Genomic DNA, 25,344 nt, shown 5'->3' with positions numbered 1-25,344 from the left:
TCAGGCAGCCTGAGAGCTTCAAAGAACACAACATATGCACAACCAATACAGAACCTTGAGATACAAAACAGGAATGGTAACAATGAGAGAATGGGAATTTGGGTGCACAAGCCTCCTGATAGCCCTGAGAATACTGGCTATCAGTTACAGATGAAAGCTGGAAAAGACAAAAACTAATCAGCAGCAACCATAGGCAAAGGAAGGTCTTGTTCAGTTTGTTTTTAGAAGCAGAAGTGTGCAGAGCAGAACCAATGTATTAATTAATGCTTATAGTGGACTGAGAAAGTCGGTCTCAAGTCTTAAATGGAAAGTTTGAGTTTCAGATAGAACTTCCATATGGGAAAAACGGCATTCAACATTTACTAACTGTATTTTTGTTTTTAAACATAGGGTCCTGCTATGTTGCCCAGGCAGGAGTGCAGTGGCTATTCACAGGCACGATTATCACTCACAATACCCTTGAACTCCTGGGTTGATGTGATCCTTCCTCCTGAGTAGTTACGAATACAGGCATGTGCCATTATGCCCAGCTTCCAAATGTAATTTTTAAAAGTGGATACTGTAAAGGCCTGAGGCACAGTGGCTCACACCTGTAATCCTAGTGCTTCACGGGCCCAAGGCAGGAGGATCACTTGAGACCAGGATTTTAAGAGTAGCATAGGAAATATAGTGTGACTGCATCTCTACATAAAAATACAAAAATTAGCTGGGCATGGTGGCACGTGCCTGTGGTCCCAGCTACTCAGGAGGCTGAGGCAGGAGGATCCGTTCAGCCCAGGAATTCGATGCTCCAGTGACCTATAATTGTGCCACTGCACTTGAGCCCAGGCAACAGTGCAAGACCTTGACTGAAAAAAATTTAAAAAGATAACCTGATTTACCCTAATGTGATTATTACACATTGTATGTCTGTATCAAAATATCTCATGTACCCCATAAATATATACACCTATTAAGTAACCACTTTTTTTTTTTTTTTTTTTTTGAGATGGAGTCATGCGCTGTTGCCTGGGCTGGTGTGCAGTGGAGCGCTCTCAGCTCGCTGTAACCTCTGCCTCCTGGGTTCAAGCAATTCTCCTGCCTCAGCCTCCTGAGTAGCTGGGATTACAGGCGCCTGCCACCACGCCCGGCTAATTTTTTGTATTTTTAGTAGAGACGGAGTTTCACTTTGTTGGCCAGGCTGGTCTTGAACTCCTGACCTTGTGATCCACCTGCATCGGCCTCCCAAAGTGCTGGGATTATAGGTGTGAGCCACCGCGACTGGCAAAAAAAAATTTTTTTAATGGATACTTTTAAAGTTAATAAGGCATACTCTTAAGAGAACTACCAGATATTTAAATACAAAAATGCTTACAATGTGTAGTCAGAACATTTTCAGGAAGAATGAACAAAGTTATAGAAGAGGGAAAGGAAAATAAATCCAAACTGACCAAATGGATTTTTTTTTTTTTTTTGAGACAGGGTCTCACAGTCGCCTAGGCTGGAGTGCAGTGGCGCAATCTTGGCTCACTGCAACCTCTGCCTCCCAGGCTCAAGCAATCCTCTCGCCTCAGACTCTTGATTAGCTGGGACCACAGGCATACGCCACCATGCTCAGCTAATTTTTCTATTTTTTTTTTTTTTTTTTGTAGAGACAGGGTCTCATCACGAGAGGCCAAAGTGGGTGGACTGCTTGAGCCCAGGAGTTTGAGATCAGCCTGGGCGACATGGTGAGACCCCATCTCTATGTGAAAAATTTTTAAAAATAATAAAAAAAAGCTTAATTTTATGTAAATATATCCAGTTGTTATGGAAGTTTAGAGACGGTACATGGAGGCAAGCATATTTAACTAAACTAGAGGCTGGCGTAGAAGTTAGCCAGGCAAGGCTGGGAAAAATGTTTCAGAGGAGAAAAAAGACAGACCTATGGAAGTAAGAGAGGAGTCAAAGAATTTAGGAACATTAAGTTATCAGTATTCATTCACTGATGTAATAAATATTGACTGAGGGCCTGTTCTATCACAAGAGCCAAGTATACAGCAGTAATCAAAATGAAATAGTCCCTACCTTCATGGAGCACACACTTAAGTGAGGGAGACAGACAAAGGATTACAAAAAATAGAATTACTGGTGGGTGCGGTGGCTCATGCCTGTAATCCCAGCACTTTGGGAGGCCGAGGCGGGTGGATCACCTGAGGCTAGGAGTTTGAGACCAAACTGGCTAACATGGCGAAACCCTGCCTCTACTAAAAATACAAAAATTACCGGGCGTTGTGGCATGCACCTGTAATCCCAGCTACTCGGGAGGTTGAGGAAGGAGAATTGCTTGAACCTGGGAGGCAGAGGTTGCAGTATGCCAAGATTGCACCACTGCACTCCAGCCTGGCAGACAGAGCGAGACTCCATCTCAAAAAGAAAAGAAAAATAAAAATAAATAAGTAAAACAGAATTATAAACTGGGAAAAGTGTTGTAAAGGAAAGGCACGGGGTGTTATGATAGCATCTAAAAGGGGAAACTGGCTGGGTGCAGTGGCTCATGCTTGCAATCCCAGCACTTTGGGAGACGAAGGTGGGAGGAACACTTGAGGCCACGAGTTCAACACCAGCCTAGGAAACACAATGAGACACACGTCTTTACAAAAAATTTTAAAAACAACTAGCCGGGCATGGTGGCACATGCCTGTAATCCCAGCTACTCAGGAGGCTGAGGTGGGAGGATCCCGTCGGCCCAGGAATTTGAGGCTACAGTAAGCTATGATCAGGTCATTGCACTACAGCCTAGGCAACACAGCAAGACTCTGCCTTAAAAAATTAAAACAAAATAAATAAAAGGGGACCTATCTAGCAATGTGGGATGATCAGAGATAGCGTCCCTGGGGAGGTGACATTTAAACTAGGAGCTGAAAAATGAACACACATTAGCTAAGTGTGTGGATGACTGGAGGTGCATTCCACGCAATGGGAATGGCATAGACAGGCCCTGAGATAGGAGGGAACAGGGTACATCTGAAGACAAAAGAAAACAAGTGTGGCTAGACTATAAGCCAAATGAGAATGTGGGAAACCAGGCTGGAAAAGTAGCCAGGCTAAATCATAAAAAGTCCTGAAGACTATGTTAAAAATGTGGAGTTTGTCCCAAGAACAAAGGGGTTTTCAAACTAGAGTCCACAGATACCAAAGGGTCTGTTCGTGGAATCCAGTGCAGTCCACGAACTTGGATCAGGGGAAAAAACAATCGTTCTTTTTAACTAACCTCTGAATAAAACTTAGCATTTCCTTCGATTGTATGAGTATAGGCTCTGACCTTTTAAACCAATACAAATCTCAAAATATGTTCCCATTATAAATACTGGAAAAATCTCATAATAATAATTTTGGCCCTTGCATCACTACTTTAAATTCACGGAAGTTTCCGGAAGAATTATTAGATCTTGCTATTTAATACATTAACAAAGAGGCAAATATAATATCACAAGATTTTTAAAAAGTATTAATATTTTGTAACTATATTGGTTTGCTTTAGCTATGCATTTAAAAATGTTATTCTCAGAAGGAGTTGAAGGTTTCATCAGACTGCCAAGAGGTACCTGTCAACTGCAGAGCATGGGAAAATACACGGGAAGGAAAGGGGAAAGAGAAATAAGCAATCCAGGTAAGATTATGGAAATTTAAACCAGGGTGATGGCAATGCTCGTGGGAGAGAAGTAGATCAATTTGAAAGGCATTTAGAAGGTAAAATTGACATTAGAGATTCTTTTCAAATGTGATTTTCTTTTCTTTCTTTTTTTTTTTGGAGATGGAGTCTCACTCTGTCACCCAGGCTGGAGTGCAGTGGCGCAATCTTGGCTCACTGCAACCTCCAACTCTCAGGTTCAACTGATTCTCATGCCTCAACATCCTAAGTAGCTGGGACTACAGATGCGTGCCACCACGCCCGGCTAATTTTTCTGTATTTTTAGTAGAGATGGACTTTCACCATGTCGGCCAGGCTGGTCTGGAACTCCTGCCCTCAAACGATCCACCCGCCTCAGCCTCTCAAAGTGCTGAGATGACAGGTGTGAGCCACTACACCCAGATCAAATGTGATTTTCAAAGAATACCAAGTGCTATAAAAATGCTTACAATACAATGGTAAATAAAAAACACAAGGACTATCCACGTAGTATAATCTAATTACATTAAAATTCTATTGTGCACACAAAACATTGGAATGATAACAATTTTTTTTTTTTTTTTTTTTTGAGACGAGTCTAGCTCTGTCGCCCAGACTGGAGTGCAGTGAGCGGCATGATCTTGGCTCACTGCAACCTTCACCTCCTTGGTTCAAGTGATGCTTCTGCCTCAGCCTCCCGAGTAGCTAGGACTACAGGCATGTGCCACCACACGCAGCTAACTTTTGTATTTTTAGTAAATATAGGGTTTCACCATATTGGGCAGGCCAGTCTCGAACTCCTGACCTCAAGTTGAGGCAGAAATTTAAAAATAAATATGCATTCATTCAAAGTAACAGGCAAGGCAAGGGTTAAAAAGAAAAGAACAAGTCCAGGTGCAGTGGCTCATGCCTGTAATCCCAGCACTTTGGGAGGCAGAGGTGGTGGATCACAAGGTCAGGAGTTCAAGACCAGCCTGGCCAAGATGGTGAAACCCCATCTCTACTAAAAATACAAAAAATTAGCTGGGCATGGTGGCGGGCGCCTGTAATCCCAGCTACTCGGGAGGCTGAGGCAGAGAATTGCTTGAACCCAGAAGGCGGAGGTTGCAGTGAGCTGAGATCACGCCACTGCATTCCAGCCTGAGCAACAGAGTGAGACTCTGTATCAAAAAAAAAAAAAAAAAAAAAAAAGAAAAGAAAAAGAAAGAAAGAAAAAAACAAGTTTTCCTCTGCCTAGCAAACTCACTTCAAGGACAGTTATAAGATAACATTGTCCAAAAAGCCAAGGCCAAAGGAATAGGCTCCAAACACCACCACCCCCATCCAGAGTAAGGTTAAAGGAAAAAAAAAAAAAGAAAAAGACAAATTTTTTTACTGTTACTCCTTTCCTTGGCTTCTTAAGCATGATTATGTATTACAAATGTCTGTATTTAGCCAGTTCTTGTTTTTCTTTCAAGGCAGCTACAAAGTCACCAGCTATGCAAGGCCACAGCTTATGTTATGCTATAGATTATGTGACCTGTCACTGTATGATTAACTGCTTTTGTTCTGCTTCTGTAAATTCGCTTATAAAAACCCTGCTCTGTCTTTGTTCAATGTTCAGTTTTTTGGATGTGAATCCACTGAGCTGGTGCGTTACCTTAAAATAAACAATCCTCCTGTTCTCCATATCAGTCTCTCTGGTCCTCAGTTCCCCGCAACATTTTTGGTGACCACGAAAGGACCCAAGATGGCAGGTTTACTGTCTCCTTTGCCTCTGGGGGCCACAGCCCTGGGCCAGGGGAGACCTGTGACCCCAGGTGCTGCCGGGAGAACTTCAGCCCGTAGGGGAGATCAGCTCTCCCCTGACCTGGCGCCCCTACCCAGCAGCACAACAGAACCTAAAGAGGGGCTACAGGACGATTTCAGAAACAGCACACTTCAGGAACCGCAGTAAGGTTTTGGGGCCCAAGGCAGGACCCATGGGGATGGAAGGGGAGCCTGATCACCTCCTGGGGTGTGCCAAATAGTCTGACCCAGAGGGGCTCGGGGTGACAAGAGTGGCTCGTCAATTCATATGAAACTCACACCCAAACCAACACAGGACGTGACAGTGGCTCGCTATGTCAGTTACAAAAGGGAAACTGGAGGTGGCAAGGGTGGCTCGCCACCCCAACTAGGAAACTGGAGCTGACGAGAATGGCTCGCCACCCCAACTGGGAAACTGAGTGGCCACTCTCACCACCCCAATTACGAACACAGGAACTAGGAGTGGGGAAGTGTGTGAAAGTGTGTGAATGGAGGTCCCTAATTAGGCTCATCAGCCATGAAGTGGGGAGTCACAGATCTCTTAGCATGGACTGTGTGCTCCGAGAAAGCGTGGGGCCGACTAAGACTAGTGGCAATCTGCATATGGCTAATAGGAGCTGCCCTACAGCTCAGAGTTGTAGTGGGAATAAGGAACTCTCCAAAGCCAAGCAGCGTCTGAAAACTCCTATCATGGAGCACTTTGGGAGGCAGAGGTGGGTAGACCACTTGAGGTCAGGAGTTTGAGACCAGCCTGGCCAACATGGTGAAACCCTGCCTCTACTAAAAATACAAAAATTAGCCAGGTGTGGTGGTGCGCACCTGTAATCCCAGCTACTAGGGAGGCTGAGGCATGAGAATTGCTTAAACCTAGGAGGCAGAGGTTGCAGTGAGCCGAGATCACACCACTGCACTCCAGTTTGGGTGACAGAGTGAGACTCTGTCTCAACAACAACAACAACAACAACAAAATATATATATACACACATACATACATACATACAGAAACTTCTTCAGGTGCTCTCGACTCTCATCATTCCAACTTATACGGTGAGTCTGGATGTTAAGATTTTTGTTTTCTTTTCTTTTGTGTGTGTGTGTTTTGTTATTGTTGTTGTTTTTAATTTCAGAATAAAATTAGCTTAGAGGGACAGGAAAGAAAAGAGTAACAAAGACAGTACACACCAATACTCAAAAAAAAAAAAAAAAACGATTATTTATGTTGTAGAACACTAGACCAAACTACTTATCACCTTACCTTTAGGAGGAGGGCAAAGTTACTCTTCAGAGAATTAGTCACACCATTTTCATACAATTTTTTCCTCATGTGGTTTTCACTCACACTGCCACCACCAGATTGATACCTTAATAATGACTTCAGCATGGTTTCAAAAGGGTCCGCTGAAACAGACAAATTAAATATTTCTCTATCAAAATAATCACTCAAAAATATATCCTGTAAGAGAACAAGAGATCAGGGAGGTAAAGAATTGTAGCTGAAAGCATGGCAACTGTTTTTCATAATTCCCTTAACTGTTTTTATTTTTTATTTTATATATATATATATATATATATATATACATTTTTTTTTTTTTTTTTTTTTTTTTTTTTCTTTTGAGACAGAGTTTCACTCTTCTCGCCTAGGCTGGAGTGCAATGTCATGATCTCGGCTCACTGCAACCTCTGCCTCCCAGGTTCAAGCAATTCTCCTGCCTCAGCCTCCCAAGTAGATAGGATTACAGGCGTGTGCCAATACTCCTGGCTAATTTTGTACTTTTAGTAGAGACGGGGTTTCAACATGTTGGCCAGGCTGGTCTCGAACTCCTGATCTCAAGTGATCCGCCTGCCTCAGCCTCCCAGAGTGCTGAGATTACAGGCATGAGATGCCGCGCCCGGCAAACTGTTTTTAAAATATGAACAATTTAAGAGTCAGTGAAAACTGGCAAGAACACAATATCCTGACTGGAATTCCACTGTTAAGTCATTAATACTGACATAAATTTTCTACCTATATAACTATCATGTCTTCAAATTTTTTTTAAATAAGCACATGCCCCTGATTTTAAAGCAAAATGGATAAGTTTGTGATTTGTGGTTATCAAGTATTACAGTAAAATTATGTAGCTGAATTCAAAAATTTATTTTCTCCAATACTTGTTTCTTTAATGACTATTGTTTTCACATGCCTACAAAGATACACTGTCATTGTAAAAACAATTCAAACAATACAGAAAAGACAGAAAAATGCATCCCAGATACTGTTAACATTTTAGACATTTTTCACAGCTGTTATCATCTCTTTTTTTTGAGACGGAGTCTCGCTGTCCCCCAGGCTGGAGTGCAGAAGCACAATCTCAGTTCACTGCAAGCTCCGCCTCCTGGGTTCACGCCATTCTCCTGCCTCAGCCTCCTGAGTAGCTGGGACTACAGGCGCCCGCCACCACGCCCGGATAATTTTTTGTATTTTTAATAGAGACGGGGTTTCACCGTGTTAGCCAGGATGGTCTCGATCTCCTAACCTCGTGATCCACCCGCCTCGGCCTCCCAAAGCGCTGGGATTACAGGCGTGAGCCACCGCGCCCAGCCTAGCTGTTATCATTTCTTAACAGAGAGAGAGAGACAGAAAAATCTGTCAGATTTCACAAAGAACTACATTCTCCTCTTTCAGAGCACTTCTCTCAGTTCATTAGTGTGATAATTTGAATGTTTACATACTTCCCTCACTCTCCAACATTAGCCTAGAAACTCCATAGGAGCAGAGACCATTCTGGTTTTCCTCATTATATTCCCCGACAGAGCCATCTTTTCATGTTGTATAAAGCCTAGTAATTAAAAGCACAATCTTTTTTTTTCTTCCTCAGAGATCCTTGTTCTACAAAAGCACAATCTTGAACCAGACTGCCTGACTTCAAGTCCTAGCTCTATCACTAATTAGCTGTGACCTTAGGCAAGTAACCTCTCTGTACCTCAGGTTTCTCTTCTGCAAAAAAGGGATAACCATAATACCTTCTTCATGAAGTTGTTCTGAGAATTAAATGAGTTAATATTTGTAAAGGGCTTGGAATAGTGCTGAGATATCATAATTGCTATATAAGTATCTGATAAAATCAATCTACATCATCATATTCAGGCCTGAAAGTATTCATTTATTCAGCCATTGATATTTAGGTTGCTTCAATTTTTTTTTGTAAACAATGCTAATATAAATATTTTCTCATATCTGTGATTATCAATTTATGGATCAACTCCTTAAGATATTATTGTTAGGTCAATGGTTACTGTCAACTTTTTTTCCAGAGAGCTTGTATAGTACATGTACACCACATGATTCCCCATTCCCTCATCAACAATGCGTTCTGCCAGTATTCTTCATCTCTTCTAGGGAGATAAGTAAAATTTCTCATTTTTATTTGTACCCAGCTGAATATTAGTGAGGCTGAAATCTTTAAATTTGTTTACTCCTTTCTTAATGATCTTGTTTTTGCCCATTTCTCTAAAAGGGCATTTTCTTTTTTCTTTTTTGAGATGGAGTCTCGATCTGTCATCCAAGTTGGAGTGCAATGGCACAATTTCGGCTTACTGCAACCTCCACCTCACAGGTTCAGGCGATTTTCCTGCCTCAGCCTCTCGAGTAGCTGGGATTACAGGTATCTGCAACCATGCCCAGCTAATTTTTGTATTTTTAGTAGAGACAGGGATTCACCATGTTGGCCAGGCTGGTCTCGAACTCCTGACCTCAGGTGATCCGCCCACCTCAGCCTCCCAAAGTGCTGGGATTACAGGTGTGAGCCACCATGCCTGGCCTATTTTTTCTTACTAGTTTTTAAGGACTATATATATTTAACATATTGGTGGTAAATTACTTTTCCATTTCTCTTTTAAACTTTGTCATGGTGCCTTTTTATTTAACAAAAATATGGTAATCAATTACTACCCATCAGGTGTAGCCATGTGTGGCCAACATTTTACCATCTCTCTTTCTTCCTTTCTCAAGGTGATTTTGACTTTGTTTTTAAGTTAGAGACAGTCTCAATGTGTCTCCCAGACTGGTCTTCAACTCTTGAGTTCAAGCGATCTTCGCACCTCAGCTTCCTGAGTAGCTGGGTCTACAGCTATGTGCTACCGCATCCATTCAAGGTGTTTGTTATTGTACTAAAATTTTTCATTTTTATGTAGACAGATTTATCTAACTTGTGTTTTACAGCTCCTAGATCTTGTACCATTGTAAGAAGAGGTTTATCTACATTCTCTCTAACCAAAGAGAAAAAATTTAATATTTAACCATGTTTTCTTGTATTACCTTTATGACCTGATATTTTAATCATCTAGAATTTATCTTGATATAAGAAATAAGGCAGAGGCCAGGTGAAGTGGCTCACATCTATAATCCCAGCATTTTGGAGGGCAGAGGTGGGAGAATCGCTTGAGTCTAGGAGTTGGAGGCCAGCCTGGGCAACGTAGCGAGACCTCATCTCCACTAAAGAGTAAATAAATTAGCCAGGCATGGTGGTGCATGCCTATAGTCCCACCTACTCAGGAGGCTGAGGTGGGAGGATTGCTTGAGCCCAGGAATTGCAGAGGTTATACAGTGAGCTGTGATAGCACCGCTGCACTCTAGCCTAGGCAAAAGCTGGCGGGGCGGGGCGGGGGGAATAGAATAAGGCAGGGATTGAGATTTATTTTTTACAACTAGCTAAACAATATTCCCCAAAACATTTATTACTTTTCCCTTTTGTCATAAAATGCTATCTTTATCATATATATTTGGTTTGTCTTCTGAACTCTCTACTCTTTTACATGTTTGCCTAGCTTGACCACAGTATGAGAGTCTTTTTTTTTTTTTTGAGATGGAGTCTCTTTCTGTCACCCAGGCTGGAGTGCAGTGGTGTGACCTCGGCTCACTGCAACCTCTGCCTCCCGGGTTCAAGAGATTATCTTGCCTCAGTCTCCCAAGTAGCTGGGATTACAGGCGCACATCACCAGGCCTGGCTAATTTTTGTATTTTTAGTAGAGACAGGGTTTCACCATGCTGGTCTCGAAATCCTGACCTCGGGTGATCTGCCTGCCTTGGTCTCCCAAAGTGCTGGCACACCAGGCAGGAGCCATCACGCCCGGCCAGGAGATTCTTTTTTTTTAAGAGACAGGTTCTTACCCTGTCCCCTGGCTGCCTGGCTGGAGTAGAGTAGCGCAACCTTGGCTTACAGAAGCCTCAACCTCCTGAACTCAAGCAATCCTCCCACCTCAGCCTCCCAAGTAGCTAGGTCTACAGGCACACGTATCACATCTGGCTAATTTTTGTATTTTTTGCAGCGATGGGGTCTCACTATGTTGCCCAGACTGGTCTTGAACTCCTGGGCTCAAGTGATCCTCCCACCTTGGCCTCCTAAAGTGTTGGGATTATAAGTGTGAGCCACTACGCCTGGCCAGTACAAGATTCTTTAAATTAATCTAGCTTTATAATACTCTATACTAACTGATGGCACAAGTATTTCCCTCATTAATATTCTTTTTTTTTTTTTTTTGGAGACGGAGTCTCACTCTGTTGCCCAGGCTGGAGTGCAGTGGCGCATCTCGGCTCACTGCAACCTCCGCCTCCCAGGTTCAAGCAATTCTCTTGCCTCAGCCTCCCGAGTAGCTGGGACTACAGGCACACGTCACCACGCTCGGCTAATTTTTGTATTTTTAGTAAAGACAGGGTTTCACCATGTTGGCTAGGATGGTCTCGATCTCCTGACCTCATGATCCACCTGCCTCGGCCTCCCAAAGTGCTGAGATTACAGGCGTGAGCCACGATGCCCAGCCCATTAATACTCTTTTTAGGATTGTTTCCTGGCTGCTCATGTACATTTACTCTTCCAGATATACCTTGGAACTATTTTTTCAGGGTCCCAAAAAAATCCTGTTGGAATTTACACTGAGATTTTATCATATATGCTTATAAATTAAGGAAAAACACAATTATTTAAAATACTATCTTAAATTAGGTAATAAGACTTCAGCACAGTGCCTAGCACATAGTACAAAGCATTCAATAAATGTTGGCTATTCCTATCCAAGAACGATATATATATCTATATAGTTTTTATTTATAAACATTCATTCTTTTTTTATTTTTGTGAGACAGAGTCTCGCTCTGTCGCCCAGGCTGGAGTACAGTGGTGCAATCTTGGCTCACTGCAGCCTCCGTCCCCGGGGTTCAAGAGATTCTCATGCCTCAGCCTCCCAAGTAGCTGGGATTATAGGCGTGTGCCACCACACCCGACTAGTGTTTGTATTTTTAGTACAGAAGGGGTTTCACCATGTTGGCCAGGCTGGTCTCGAATTCCTGGCCTCAAGTGATCCACCTGCCTCAGCCTCCCAAAGTGTTGGGATTACAGGCGTGAGCCACCGTGCCCAACCTAAACATTCATTCTTGTAAGGTAAGGATCAGGTAATTAGAAAGACAATTAAACTTACATGTCTTATTGGGATTGATATGCTGCTTCAGTACATCAACAGTGCCCAAACTAACCACGAGGCGCCTGCCAAACCAGAAGGAGACCACAGGCCCGTATCTCTCATGCAAATTAACCAGGAACTCATGCAAACTTCCACTATTCACAATATCTGGAAGATTACCATCTCTGGCAAAAGAACAACATTTGACAAAATAATCAATTTAACTTGGAAAAATCAGAAAAACAACAGTTGACTCTGAATTAACTGTGTCAATAAATGAGAACAAAGGTTCATGAAATTCAAATTACTGCAAAATACAAAACTCAATTCTATTTGCCTTCTTGCTATATTTCTATAGTTATATTTAGATATGGATTTGTCTGATATTTTAAGAATTCTTAACACTTCAAACCAAATACGAAAGCTCCATAGGAACATCCGACTTAGATACTGGAAAGCTATCCCACTTTCCCAGCACCTAATTCTGAGATGGCAATGGACATCATCGGCTGGTGAAAATCATCAGATCAGCCATGGCAATCTTTTCTTTCTTTCCTTCTATCTTAATCCTCTTTTCAGCTTTCTCTGGCAAGGGGAAGTGAAAGCAATGAAATGTTTTGATTTACACGACCCTCCTTTCTGTTAACAAAGTTTAGGTTACATGCCAAGGTAAATTTAGGGCAATCAAAGGAATTGAAATAAGATGAGTGATCTAAAAGTATGGTTTATCATTTTGATTTGTCTTCTGAACTACCTACTCTATTCCATCTGTCTGCCTGGTCCTGCCACAAAATAACCTTAGTTTTCTTTTTATTTATTTATTTTTTTTAGAAACAGGGTCTGGCTCTGTCGCCTAGGCTGGAGTGCAGTGGCACAATCATAGCTCGCTGTAGCATTAAACTGGCCTCAAGCGATCTTCCACCTCACCCTCCTCAGTAGCTGGCAAGAGCTACCATGATTGGCTAAAAATATGGTTTAGTCTTGATATCAATAATGAAGAATTAACTCTACTTAATTCCAAGAAAATAATTACTCACTTTTCTTCAGTTGGAGTAATCCCTGGAATTCCTGCAGCTTGTCTGGAAGCCTTAAAAAAAAAAAGTTTATAATAATGAATTATCATATATCCCATAAGTCAGATGTGTTTCACTAAGACATCTGCAGGACCTTAAATAATAGCTTATCAATTAAGTTGAATCTATAAAATTATTTCCATATTAAAATACAAAAAAAAGGGGTTCTTTGCATGGAAAAGAATGATTTCCATGTCCTTTGCAGGGACACAGATGGAGCTGGAGGCCATTTTCTTTAGCAAACTAATATAGGTACAGAAAATCAAATACTACGTGTTCTCACTTATAAGTAGGAGCTAAATGATGAGAACACATGGACACATAGAGGGGAACAATACATGCTGGGGCCTCTCGGAGGGTGAGAGGATCAGGAAAAACAACTAATGGATACTAGGCTTTATTTTTTTTTTTGAGACGGAGTCTCGCTCTGTCGCCCAGGCTGGAGTGCAGTGGTGCAATCTCGGCTCACTGCAAGCTCCGCCTCTCCGAGTAGCTGGGACTACAGGCACCCGCCACCACGCCTGGCTAATTTTTTTGTATTTTTAGTAGAGACGGGGTTTCACCGTGGTCTTGATCTCCTGACCTCGTGATCCGCCCGCCTCGGCCTCCCAAAGTGCTGGGATTACAAGCGTGAGCCACCGCGCCTGGCCAATGGGTACTAGGCTTAATAGCTGGGCGTGGTAGCACACACCTGTAGTCCCAGCCACTCAGGAGGCTGAGGCAGGATAATTGTTTGAACCTGGGAGGCAGAGGTTGCAGTGAGCTGAGATCGTGCTACCGCACTATAGCCTGGGCGACAGAGCAAGACTCCATCTCAAAAAAAAAAAAAAAAAAAAAAAGGCCGGGCGCGGTGGCTTACGCCTGTTAATCCCAGCACTTTGGGAGGCCGAGGCAGGCGGATCACGAGGTCAGGAGATCGAGACCATCCTGGCTAACACGGTGAAACCCCGTCTCTACTAAAAATACAAAAAATTAGCCAGGCGTGGTGGCGGGCACCTATAGTCCCAGCTACTCGGGAGGCTGAGGCAGGAGAATGGCGTGAACCTGGAAGGTGGAGCTTGCAGTGAGCCGAGATCGCGCCACTGTACTCCAGTCTGGGCGACAGAGCAAGACTCTGTCTCAAAAAAAAAAAAAAAATTATTTCATTCTGGATATTATTCTTCCTCTGTGTCAATTAAACTAAGGTGTTTGAAAAATTTAATATACACTCTACATCAACTAACACATATCCAGTACATTTTTCTTTGTTTTCTTTGTTCTGAGTTTATATGTGGTCCCAGCTGGTTTGGCTTAAAAAAAAAAAAAAAAAAAAAAATCAAGGTCCATTCTAATACTTTCATTATGATGATGCAAGAAACAGAAGAAAACTGCTGTGCTGGGCCGGGTGCAGTGGCTCTTGCCTGTAATCCCAGCACTTTCAGAGGCTGAGGTGGATGATCACTTGAGGTCAGGAGTTCAAGACCAGCCTGACAAACATGGCGACTCCATCTGTACTAAAAATACAAAAATTAGCTGGGCATGGTGGCACACTCCTGTAGTCCCAGCTACTCAGGAGGCTGAGGCATGAGAATCACTTGAACCTGGAAGGTGGAGGTTGCAGTGAGCTGTGATTGCACCATTGCACTTCAGCCTGGGTGACAGAGTGAGACTCTGTCTCAAAAAAAAAGGAAACAGAAAAACTGCTGTGCTAGAGCCATTTTCTTGAGTGGGTGAGAAGGTAGGAGATCTAGTACAGGAGTGAAGAGATGGGGTGGGGGGCATTTAATTGGGAGCATAGCCAATTCATAGTAATAGGAGGGAACGTGGAATGTAAGGGCACAAATTTAGGCAGATAGGCAGGGTGGTGTGGAAATTATCTCCAGATTGGTTTTATTTTTTTAATGAAATAGGCCAGGTGTGGTGGCGTGCATCGATAATCCCAGTACTTTGGGAGGCCAAGGCAGGACGATCATTTGAGTCCAGGAGTTTGAGACCAGCTTGTGCAACATGGGGAAACCCCGTCTCTTTAAAAAGTACAAAAAATTCGTCAGGTGCAGTGGCCAGCGCTATAGTCCTAGCTACTCAGGAGGCTGAGGCAGGAGGATCACTTGAGCCTGGTAGGTCGAGGCTGCAGTAAGCCAAGGTCACACCATTGCACTGCAGCCTGGGTGACAGAGTGAGACCCTGTATCAAAAAAAAAAAAAAAAAAAAAAAAGAGGCCAGGCGCAGTGGCTCATGCCTGTAATCCCAGTACTTTGGGAGGCCAAGGTGCGGGGATCACTTGAGCTCAGGAGTTCAAAATCAGCCTGGCACACATGTTGAAACCCCGTCTCTACTAAAAATACAAAAATTAACAGGGCGTGGTAGTGGGCGCTGTAATCCCAGCTACTCAGGAGGCTGAGGCGGGATTTGAGCCCGGGAGGCGGAGGTTACAGTGAGCCAAGATCACAACAGTGCACTCCAGCCTGGGAGATAATGCGAGACTCCATCTAAAAAAAAAAGAAAAAGAGGTGAGAGCAGATCACGAGGTCAGGAGTTCAAGACCAGCCTGGCCAACATAGCGAAACCCCGTCTCTACTAAAAATACAAAAATTAGCCAAGTGTGGTGGCATGCGCCTGTACTCCCAGCTACTCGGGAGGATGAGGTGGGAGAATCGCTTGAACCCAGAAGGTGGAGGTTGCAGTGAGCTGAGACCACACCATTGCACTCCAGCCCCAGCCTGGGTGACAGAGTAAGACTCCGTCTCAAAAAAACAAAAAAGAGATTATCAGTTATTGGTGAAGACAGAAGATGTGAAGACAGGGAAGGAATGAAAAGTTATCTAGAAAATTTGGAGAGTGAATGCACCAGGTGATTTCCAGACACCCCACTTAAGGTTTATGAATTAAAATGAGACTGGTCACTATGGCTGTGTTCTTTTCTGCCTGTGTTTTTTTTGTTTGTTTGTTTTCCAGCTGTGTGGGTTCAGGGGTGGAATTGACAGAACATTGGATTTAATCACAATTAGGGTTTGCTAGATGATTATGACAAATGGATACAGGGCAAAGGAACTGAAGGTATATGCAAAGGAGTGGTTATAGTAACAGACCATGGAACCTAAGCTTTTTTTTTTTTTTTGAGACATGGTCTCACTCTGTCACCCAGTCTGGATTGCAATGGCGCCGTCTTGGCTCACTGCAGCCTCGATCTCCCAGGCTCAAGCAATCCTCCTGCTTCAGCCTCCCAAGTAGCTGGGACCAGGGACCACAGACGCTCACCACCATGCCTTATTTATTTATTTATTTTAGAGACAGGGTCTCACTATAATGCTCAGTCTAGTCTCAAACTCCTGAGTTCAAGCAATCCTCCCACCTCAGCCTCCCGAAGTGCTGGGATTATAGGCTTGAGTCACCATGCTGGCCATAAGCTTCTTAAATCATCAGTTTCTCCTTTATGACTTGACAGCCCTCATCAGCATAATGTAATTTCTCCTACCTTAAGAGTCTCTTCACCTCACTTCCCTCTGTAGTTACCAGCCCCCTTTACTGCAAAACTCTAAAGAGCTATCTATACTTGATTATCTCTGAATCCACACCATTTAGGTTTATCACCCCAGTTACACTGAAACCGCTCTTCTTAAGATTACAAATGTTGCAGTGGCTCATGCCTGTAATCCCAGATCTTTGGAAGGCTGAGGCAGGAGGATGCCTTCAGCCCAGAAGTTTGAAACCAGCCTGGGCAACAAAGCGGGACCCCATTTCTATAAAAAATTTAAAAATTAGGTTGGGCGCGGTGGCTCATGCCTGTAATCCCAGTGCTTTGGGAGGCCAAGGTGGGCAGATCACTTGAGGTCAGGAGTTCGAGACCAGCCTGGCCAACATGGTGAGATCTTGTCTCTACTAAAAATAAAAAAATTAGCTGGGTGTGGTGATGTGTGCCTGCAGTCCCAGCTACTTCGGAGGCTGAGGCAGGAGAATTGCTTGAACCTGGGAGGCAGAGGCTGCAGTGAGCAGAGATCATGCCACTGCACTCCAGCCTGGGTGACAGAGCGAGACTTTGTATCAAAAAATAAAAAATAAAAAATTTAAAAATTAGCCAGCTGTGGTGGCATGCGCATGTAGTCCCAGCAACTTGAGAGGCTAAGGTGGGAGGATCGCCTGGGGCCAGGAGTTTGAGGTTACAATGAGCTATGATGGTACCACTGCACTGTAGCCTGGGCGACAGTGAGACTCTGTCTCTTAAACGAAACAAAACAAAACAAAAAATGATTACCAATGTTATTAAATTGTTAGGCCTTAACTTTACTTAAAATATCTGCAGCATTTGACTTAGCTGATTATCCTCTTCTGCTTAAAACATCTGGCTTCCTTCTATTTATGTGGCTGCTCCTTCTCAGGCTCCTTTGCTGGCTCTTCTTTCTCTCCTCAACCATTAACATTGGAGAATCCAGGGAATGGTCCCTGGGACCTCTTCTCTCCTGTATCTAAATTGTCTGGGAGATCGCAACCAGTTCTCCTCGCTTTAAATACCATCTTTACTTTGATAGCTCCCAAATATGTATCTTCAGCCTGGACTTTTCCCATAAACTCAAGACATATATTCAGTTACTTCTCAACATCTCCACTTGAATGTCTAACAGGCATCTCAAACCTAGCCTACCCAAAACCAACTCCTAATCTCTATAAATCCCCACTACCTCCCACTAAAACAAAACTAAAGAACCACCACCAACAACAAAACCCCTGATCTTCCCTGGAATTAATCTATCCTTCAGATACCAGGCTAAAAATAACTGGTGTTTTCCTTGATGCCTCTCTTTCACATTTCACATCCAATCCACTGGGAAATCCCATTGGCACTATCTTCACAATTGACTAGTTCTCATTATCTCTGCCACTACTACCATGATCCAAGCTGAAATGATAATATCCTCCTAATTACTTGGCTTGCTTCCATCCTTACCTGGAGACCCATGTCTATTCATGACTTAGCAACCAGAATGATTCTTTTAAAATTTATCTAACAAAATTAAATTTTAATTCTATTCAATTTCAAATGGCATTCATCTGCTGAAATCCTCCAGCGGCACACAGCAAAAGTCCATAAAAAAAGCCTTACAAGTCATTTAAAATCTGTCCTTCACTCCCATCTTTCTAACTTTCTCTCCTCTGGTATCTTCTTCATTTACTACACTCTAACCACACTGGTCCCCTTGCTTTCCAGAAACACACCAGGCGTGTCTCCCTCTGAGGGTTTGCATTTGCTGCTCCCTCGACCCGGAATGCTCTTTCTCAGAATGGCTTGCACCTTCACCTGAATGACTTGCAGCTTCACCTTCTTCGAGTTTCTGCTCAAATGTCTCCGTAGCTCTTGGCCATCCTACTTTAAAACAACAATCTACCTATCCCCAACTTTATTTCTACCCACAATCCTATGTTATTTGTTTGTATTGTCTGTTCCCCTTCTCTAGGAAATAAATTCCAAAAGTCAGGAATTCTCTGTCCGGTTTCACGGCTGGATTCCCAGCACATGGAACCGTATCTGGCACATATCTAGTGCCAAGAATAAACAGTGTGCTTCTATGAGCTGATCAAAGAAGAGTATCATTTTAAAATCAGCAAAAATTCAAGAACCACTAAAATTGTTTAGTTTCTCAGAAAATAAGATTTCAGGAAGTCCCTGATTGTGTAGTTGCAAGATTCCAGTCTGATCCATTTACCTGCTCGGAAAAGAACATTTAAGAAGGTGTATGGTCAATTCCAGCAGTTCAGCTACTTTTCAACTTTCACTGTAAAACCACCACCTTGCTTTGTAGAACAGGTGTTTTTTTGTTTGTTTGTTTGTTTTGAGATAGAGTCTCGCTCTGTCGCCAGGCTGGAGTGCAGTGGTGCGATCTTGGCTCACTGCAAGCTCCGCCTCCCGGGTTCAAGCGATTCTCCTGCCTCAGCCTCCTGAGTAGCTGGGATTACAGGCGCCCGCCACCACAGCCAGCTAATGTTTGCATTTTTAGTAGAGACGGTGTGTCACCATGTTGGCCAGGATGGTCTCGATATCCTGACCTCGTGATCCGCCCGCCTCAGCCTCCCAAAGCGTGCAGAACAGGTTTTAAAGACGGTCCTCAGCCATCAATGCTTTTGTTTTCAGACCCTCCCTCTCTGGCTGACGGAGGCAAGTGGAGAGAGGAGGACCGGAGGCTCGGAGAGGCGGCAGCGGCCGAGGCAACCTCGCACCCGAACCGGCAGCGCGGCGCTCTCCCCAAAGAAGCATTTGCCCCGGAGCCCCTAAGAGGAGCAAGACCTGGACCTCGAGCACTTTGGATTCCAGTCAGGATAGATCGATGGACAGATGGAAAGGAGGAATACACAAGTGCTGGGAGAATCCTCAAGAAAGGAGAAAGGAGTGGCGCGCCCAGGAGTCTCCTCTCTGACACACTGGGAAATGAAATTTGGGTTCGGCGGAGTTACGGCCAAAAAGCTGCCCAAAGTACTTGAGAGCCGCCTTGGTGAGTGACGCGGGGTGCCTGGCAAGGTGAGGACGGCTCGCGGGGGGGGCGGGCTTTTCCTCAGCAGCTCTACGCCCGCCTGGCCCGGCGCCTGAGGGGTAGCTGCGCAGCCGACGTAGCTCTCAGCGCTTGCCCGGAGGGGCGTCACGTGAGTCCGGGTGCGGTCCCCGCGCTGAAGCCCTGGAGAGAACCCGAACCCTCCCCTCAGGCCCGCCCCCTGCGGCCCGCAGCGGGCAGGTTGGCTTGGATGCCTGCGACAGAGAGACTGGGGCGGCGCCCGGGGCCCCAGAGAGCCAAGACGGCGCTCACCGGGTAGAGGTAGAGCACCGCTCCCACCAACGCCAGCAAGAAGGTAACGGCGAAGATCGCGAAGTCCAACATGGTTCTTCCGCCCAGGGAGCCACGTCTCGGATCGGCCGCTCGAGCAGCAGCGCCTCAGCCTGGCCCAATTTAAGGCGTAGCGTGTGGGCGGGGGCACCCCGCGGGACCCGCCAACCAACGGGCCGCTGGGGGCGTGACCGAGGCCTCCGGCCGGCGCCAGCGGAAAGAGCAATGGATCGCCGAGGAGCCGGGGCGTGGGTTCCTGAGCGCAGCAGGCCGAGGCTGAGGCCGCCTAGCGCCAGCCTCCACCCCAAGGCGGGGATTGCGGTGCACACGATTTCAGACAGAATATGCCCGCCACTTGGGACCGGGTTGCTGGCGAAAGCAGCGCCCAGGTTTCTGAGAAAAGTTAGGAGTTAGCAGTGCTCTGTCCGCCCAACACTTTTCCCAATGGATTCGGAATTAAAACCTCTAAGCCAATGATTTTCGAAGAGTGGTCCCCGTACCAGCTGCATCAACGTCGCCCGGGAGCTCGTTAGAGATTCAGATTATCAATGCCGGGCGCGGTGGCTCCACCTGTAATCCCAGCACCTTGGGAGGCTGAAGCGGGAGGATCCCTTGAGCCCAGGAGTTTGAGACCAGCGTGGGCAACATAGTGAGACCGCCGTCTCTACAAAAAAAAAAAAATTAGCCGGCAGTGGTGGCGCTCGCCTGTGGCCCCCAGCTGCTCCGGAGGCTGAGGCTGGAGGGATCGCTTTAGCCTGTGAGGCGGAGGCTACAGTGAGCCGAGATCGCACGACTGCGCTTCAGCCTGGGCGACAGGGCGAGACCCTGTCTCAAAAACAAAACAAAACAAAAGGAAAACAAAATAAAAAGATTCTCTGTCCCAAACTAGACCTACTGAATCAAACACTCGGGGTGGGCAGGGGTAGGGGGCGCGTACAACAGTCTATTTTAACAGAACCCTCCTGGGGACACTGTTACACACTTAAATTTGAGTGAAAACCACCACTGATCTAAGCGGGACAGGGAAGTCTCTGGGAGTAAAACAAGAGTAGATACGCCTTGTTTCGCAGAATTTCTGTCTGAAGTACTAGTAAATGTGGTTCTTTGACACTTTCTGGTGAGCGGAGGCTGCACACTGTTAGGTTTCCTTGCTCTGTTAACTGACTTTCGGTAAATTGCTTGAGTTTTCTAAGCTTCCATTTCCTTCTATGTAAAACAGTGAAAATAATACCCCATGGAGTTGCCTGTAGGTTAAATTACATATTTTATGAAAATCACTTAGCACAGCTCCTGGCAAAACCGAGTAAGTGCTACCCTACGTCAGCATTTGGCGTTTGTTGCCCTGGGCATAAAATACCCTAGGACCCCTCTTTCTATTTCGCATGGCTCAGAAGTTTTGACGTGGCTACTGAAATACAAAGCAAGGCCTGCTACTTACTAGTGCTGCTTTTTGTGAAAGTGTGCTAAAAGAATTTATAGATTTTATAGCTTTAATAATATAAAATGTGAAGAACAGGCAGCAGTTTGGCAAGAGAAATTCCAGATTGCATTTTACAGCTTCTATGATAAACGACTGTTACATAAGCAGGAAACATATCTCATTGAAAATGCCAACTCTTTTGGCATCTATAGCAAATATAATGAAACATGCTGTTTAATATTTCACTTGGCAGAAATTGTATTTTTAAGTCTTTCTCTGCATGTAAATATGCTTTAAACTGTCATATGTTCAAAGTTCATTTTTAAGTCTCTTGTTTAGAATTTTAAAGATATTTCTTGTCAAACTGATGTTCCCAATAGGTTTTCAAAACAGTAAATGTAAGAGGTTTTTTTTGTTCTTGTTTGTTTTATTTGTTTGTTTTTGAGACGGAGTTCCCCTGTGTAGCCCAGCCTAGAGTGCAGTGGCGGGATCTCGGCTCACTGCAACCTCCGCCTCCCAGGTTCAAGCAGTTCTCCTGCCTCAGCCTCCCGAGTAGCTGGGATTACAGGCACGCGCCACCATGCCCAGCTAATTTTTGTATTTTTAGTAGAGATGGGTTTCACCATGTTGGCCAGGCTAGTCTTTAACTCCTGACCTCGTGATTCGCCCACCTGGGCCTCCCAAAGTGCTGGGATTACAAGCGTGAACCACCGCGCCCGGCCAAACCTAAGAGTTTTAACTGCATAAGGTAGCCATATAACTGTAATCTTAGGTACCAATCCTTCAGGATATCTAGAATTCTCTTTTAGTCCTAAATTGACCTACATCCTGAGACTTTCTCAACTTTGAGGGCTGTAAAACAGAGACAAAAATTCCAGAAATTGGTCAGGGCACCATATTTTATAGCGTGAGTCTCTAAAACTAGACATCTACCTCCTCTTCCTGTGTTCCTAAAACGTTTTGCCCAGATATTCCCTAAAAGCATATATAAACAATATGTATTATATATATATACACATACACACACACACATATATATCTTTTCACACATTTTTTTGTATTGACATCTAAAATTTTTATCTTGACTTTAAAGGATTAAATTTCTGGCATATTATAAATATTCACGTTTTGAAATTGTTACAGCTCTCTTTTAAGTGTATGAAAAGGAATGTAAATATAATAGTGATGTGATAACTATAAGATTTTTTTTTAAAACACACAAACTTGGCCAGGTGCGGTGGCTCCACCTGTAATCCCAGCACTTTGGGAGGCCAAGGCGGTCAGATCACTTGAGGTCAGGACTTCAAGATCAGCCTGGTCAACATAGGGAAACCCTGCCTCTACTAAAATTACAAAAATTAGCTGGGTGTGGTGGCAGGCGCCTGTAATCCCAGCTTCTCAGGAGGCTGAGGCAGGAGAATCGCTTGAACCCGGGAGGCAGAAGTTGCAGTGAGCCAAAGTGCTGCCACTGCACTCCAGCCTGGACAAGAACAAAACCAAAAACAAAACAAAACAAAAAACCCATAAACTTTTTGTGAACAACTGGAAATTTTCCATGATTCCTTTTTCTGAACTTATTTTTATTGCACTTATCTGACAGAATTTTATTCTAATGAAATTATTTTTATCCTTGAAAGTAATTTTCTTCATCACCTGTCAAACTTCTTCTCTTCAACATGTACTCATGTTGAATTAAAAAATAGTTTTTGGGGCTGGGTGTGGTGGCTCATGCCTGTAATCTCAGCACTTTGGGAGGCCGAGGCGGGCAGATCATGAGGTCAGGAGATCGAGACCATCCTGGCTAACACGGTGAAACCCCGTCTCTACTAAAAATACAAAAAAAAAAAAAAAAAATTAGCTGGACGTGGTGGTGGCGCCTGTAGTCCCAGCAATTCAGGAGGCTGAGGCAGGAGAATGGCATGAAACTGGGAGGTAGAACTTGCAGTGAGCTGAGATCATGCCACTGCACTCCAGCCTGGGCGAAAGAGAGAGATTCCGTCTCTAAAAAAAAAAAAAAAATAGTTTTTGGGCCGCACACAATGGCTCACGCCTATAATCCCAGGACTCTGGGAGGCTCAGAAGTTCACTTGAGCCCAGGAGTTCAAGGTTATAGTGAGCTATGGTTGTGCTACTGCCCTCTGTCCTGGGTGACATAGTGAGACCTAGTCTCTAAAAAAAGTCTAAAACACACAAAAGTTTTAAACTCTGTGGCTTTAAAAACTCCTACAACTTTATTTATTTTAATTTTCTTTTCCTTTTTTTTTTTTGAGATGGAATCTCCATCTGTCGTCCAGGGTGGAGTGCAGTGGCACAATCTCGGCCTACTGCAATCTCCACCTCCCAGGTTCAAGTGATTTTCCTGCCTCAGCCTCCTGAGTAGCTTGGACCACAGGCACGCGACACCACACCCGGCTAATTTTTGTATTTTTAGTAGAGACGGGGTTTCACCATATTGGCCAGGCTGGTCTCGAACTCCTGACCTCGTGATCCACCTGCCTTGGCCTCCCAAAGTGCTGGGATTACAGGTGTGAGCCACCGCACCCAGCCTTAATTTTCTTTTTTGAGACGGAGTCTCACTTTGTGATCCAGGTTTGGAGTGCAGGGGCACAATCCCAGCTGACGACAACCTCCAAATGAATCTCTGGTTGGCTACTACTAGATTCCTTAGGTTGGAATTGTGAACACACAATCTTCTTATAATATAGGGTCATTCTCAGGGTATGCTTACGTTATCACTGTCAGGTGTGTCTACCATGCAACTGTCACCATTGATGTTCATTCCTTCAGACTACGCCACCTGGGCTTCTTATGAGCTTGCTTCTAATTCCACCAAGAGCCATCAGTAGGCTGAGGCTGAGAAGAGAGCAGCTTTAGAAGCCTCCTGTTTTGCTCCCTCTCAGCTCTGAGCCATATTTGCTGGCAGGAGCTACATCCCACTATATATATATAGCTTTTGAGGTAGAACTTCCTCCTATGATCCTCCAACCCTCTCTGAGCAACAGTAATATTTTCTCTCCTTGCCCCTTCAGACCTAGGAGTGACAATGGTTTCCCCTGTTGCTAGTCTCTGGATACTTCGGCATCCTTTATTGGTTCCCTTAATCCTCCCCACACTTTTGTATATAGTTTCTTCCTTAAAGTCTTTTGAACCATTGGAGTGAGATACTGTTTACCATCAGACCTGACTCTAGTTGGCACAAGGAGTGGCTCCCAGAAACAGTTCAAACAGTTCCTCAAGTTGGAAATTCTAGGACCAGTTTAAACACATATTTGACAACCTCATGATGAGATTCATTCTTGATAGTGATAATGTGTAGCATGCAGTGACAACAAGGTTATTCAAATTATTGCCAGTGGTGACATGGGATGGAATGTCAGTAGGGAAGAAATTTTACATGGTCAAGTGATTGTTGATAGCAACAATGGGTATTGCGAAAGATTGTGGAATAGGCCGGACGCAGTGGCTCATGCCTGTAATCCCAGCACTTTGGGAAGCCAGGGCAGGCCAATCACTTGAGACCAGGAGTTCAAGACCAGCCTGACCAACATGGCAGAAACCCTGTCTCTACTAAAAATACAAAAATTAGCTGGACATGGTGGCACATGCCTGTAATCCCAGGTTCTTAGGAAGCCAAGGCAGGAGAATCACCTGAACCCAGGAGGCAGAGGTTGCAGTGAACTGAGATGGCACCACTGTAATCCAACCTGGGCGACAGAGTGAGACTGTCTAGAAGAAGAAGAAGAAGAAAAAAAAAAAAGATGGTGGGCTAGATGGCTATTTCTGACTGCATTATAGAGCTTATGAAAAGAAAAAAAAACAAGTTTTAGGCGTTGACATTCCAACATAAGATGGTATAAATGAAGGACCAGAAGGCTTCCATTCTTCTCGAAAGAATATTTTGTGGCCAGGCATGGTGGCTCACGCCTGTAATCCCAACACTTTGAGAGGCTGAGGTGGGCGGATCACCTGAGGTCAGGAGTTCGAGACCAGCCTGGCCAACACGGTGAAACCCCATCTCTACTAAAAATACAAAAATTAGCCGGGCATGGTGGCAGATGCCTGTAATCCCAGCTACTTGGGAGGCTGAGGCAGGCAGAATTGCTTGAATCAAGGAGGCAGAGGTTGCAGTGAGCCAAGATCGCACCACTGCACTGTAGCCTGGGCGACAGAGCGAGACTCCATCTCAAAAAAAAAAAAAAAAAAAAAAGA

At 44.3% G+C, this 25,344-nt stretch overlaps 1 protein-coding gene across 6 annotated transcripts in view; it reads right to left on the bottom strand.

The window, feature by feature from the left end:
• Positions 1-20,228, bottom strand: part of CYP20A1 (cytochrome P450 family 20 subfamily A member 1) — a 60,166-nt gene extending 39,938 nt beyond the window's left edge. For 3 of the 6 annotated variants that reach the window (XM_055290323.2, XM_063644976.1, XM_063644977.1), the window contains exons 1-4: positions 19,698-19,856; positions 12,892-12,941; positions 11,873-12,039; positions 6,675-6,817 (exon numbers count right to left, since the gene is read on the bottom strand). In XM_055290323.2, the coding sequence (XP_055146298.1) occupies positions 6,675-6,817; positions 11,873-12,039; positions 12,892-12,941; positions 19,698-19,769 (432 nt within the window). In that variant the 5' untranslated portion in view covers positions 19,770-19,856. Of the gene's footprint in view, positions 1-6,674; positions 6,818-11,872; positions 12,040-12,891; positions 12,942-19,697 lie in introns of all 6 variants that reach the window. The other 3 variants (XM_055290324.2, XM_063644979.1, XM_063644980.1) reach the window with 3 other exon arrangements.
• Positions 20,229-25,344: the final 5,116 nt, after the last annotated feature.

The sequence above is a fragment of the Symphalangus syndactylus genome, chromosome 8, assembly GCF_028878055.3.
Source record: "Symphalangus syndactylus isolate Jambi chromosome 8, NHGRI_mSymSyn1-v2.1_pri, whole genome shotgun sequence".
Classification (NCBI taxonomy): Eukaryota; Metazoa; Chordata; class Mammalia; order Primates; family Hylobatidae; genus Symphalangus; species Symphalangus syndactylus.
Note: the sequence above shows the minus strand (reverse complement) of the source record. Positions and strands in the feature narration are given on the sequence as shown.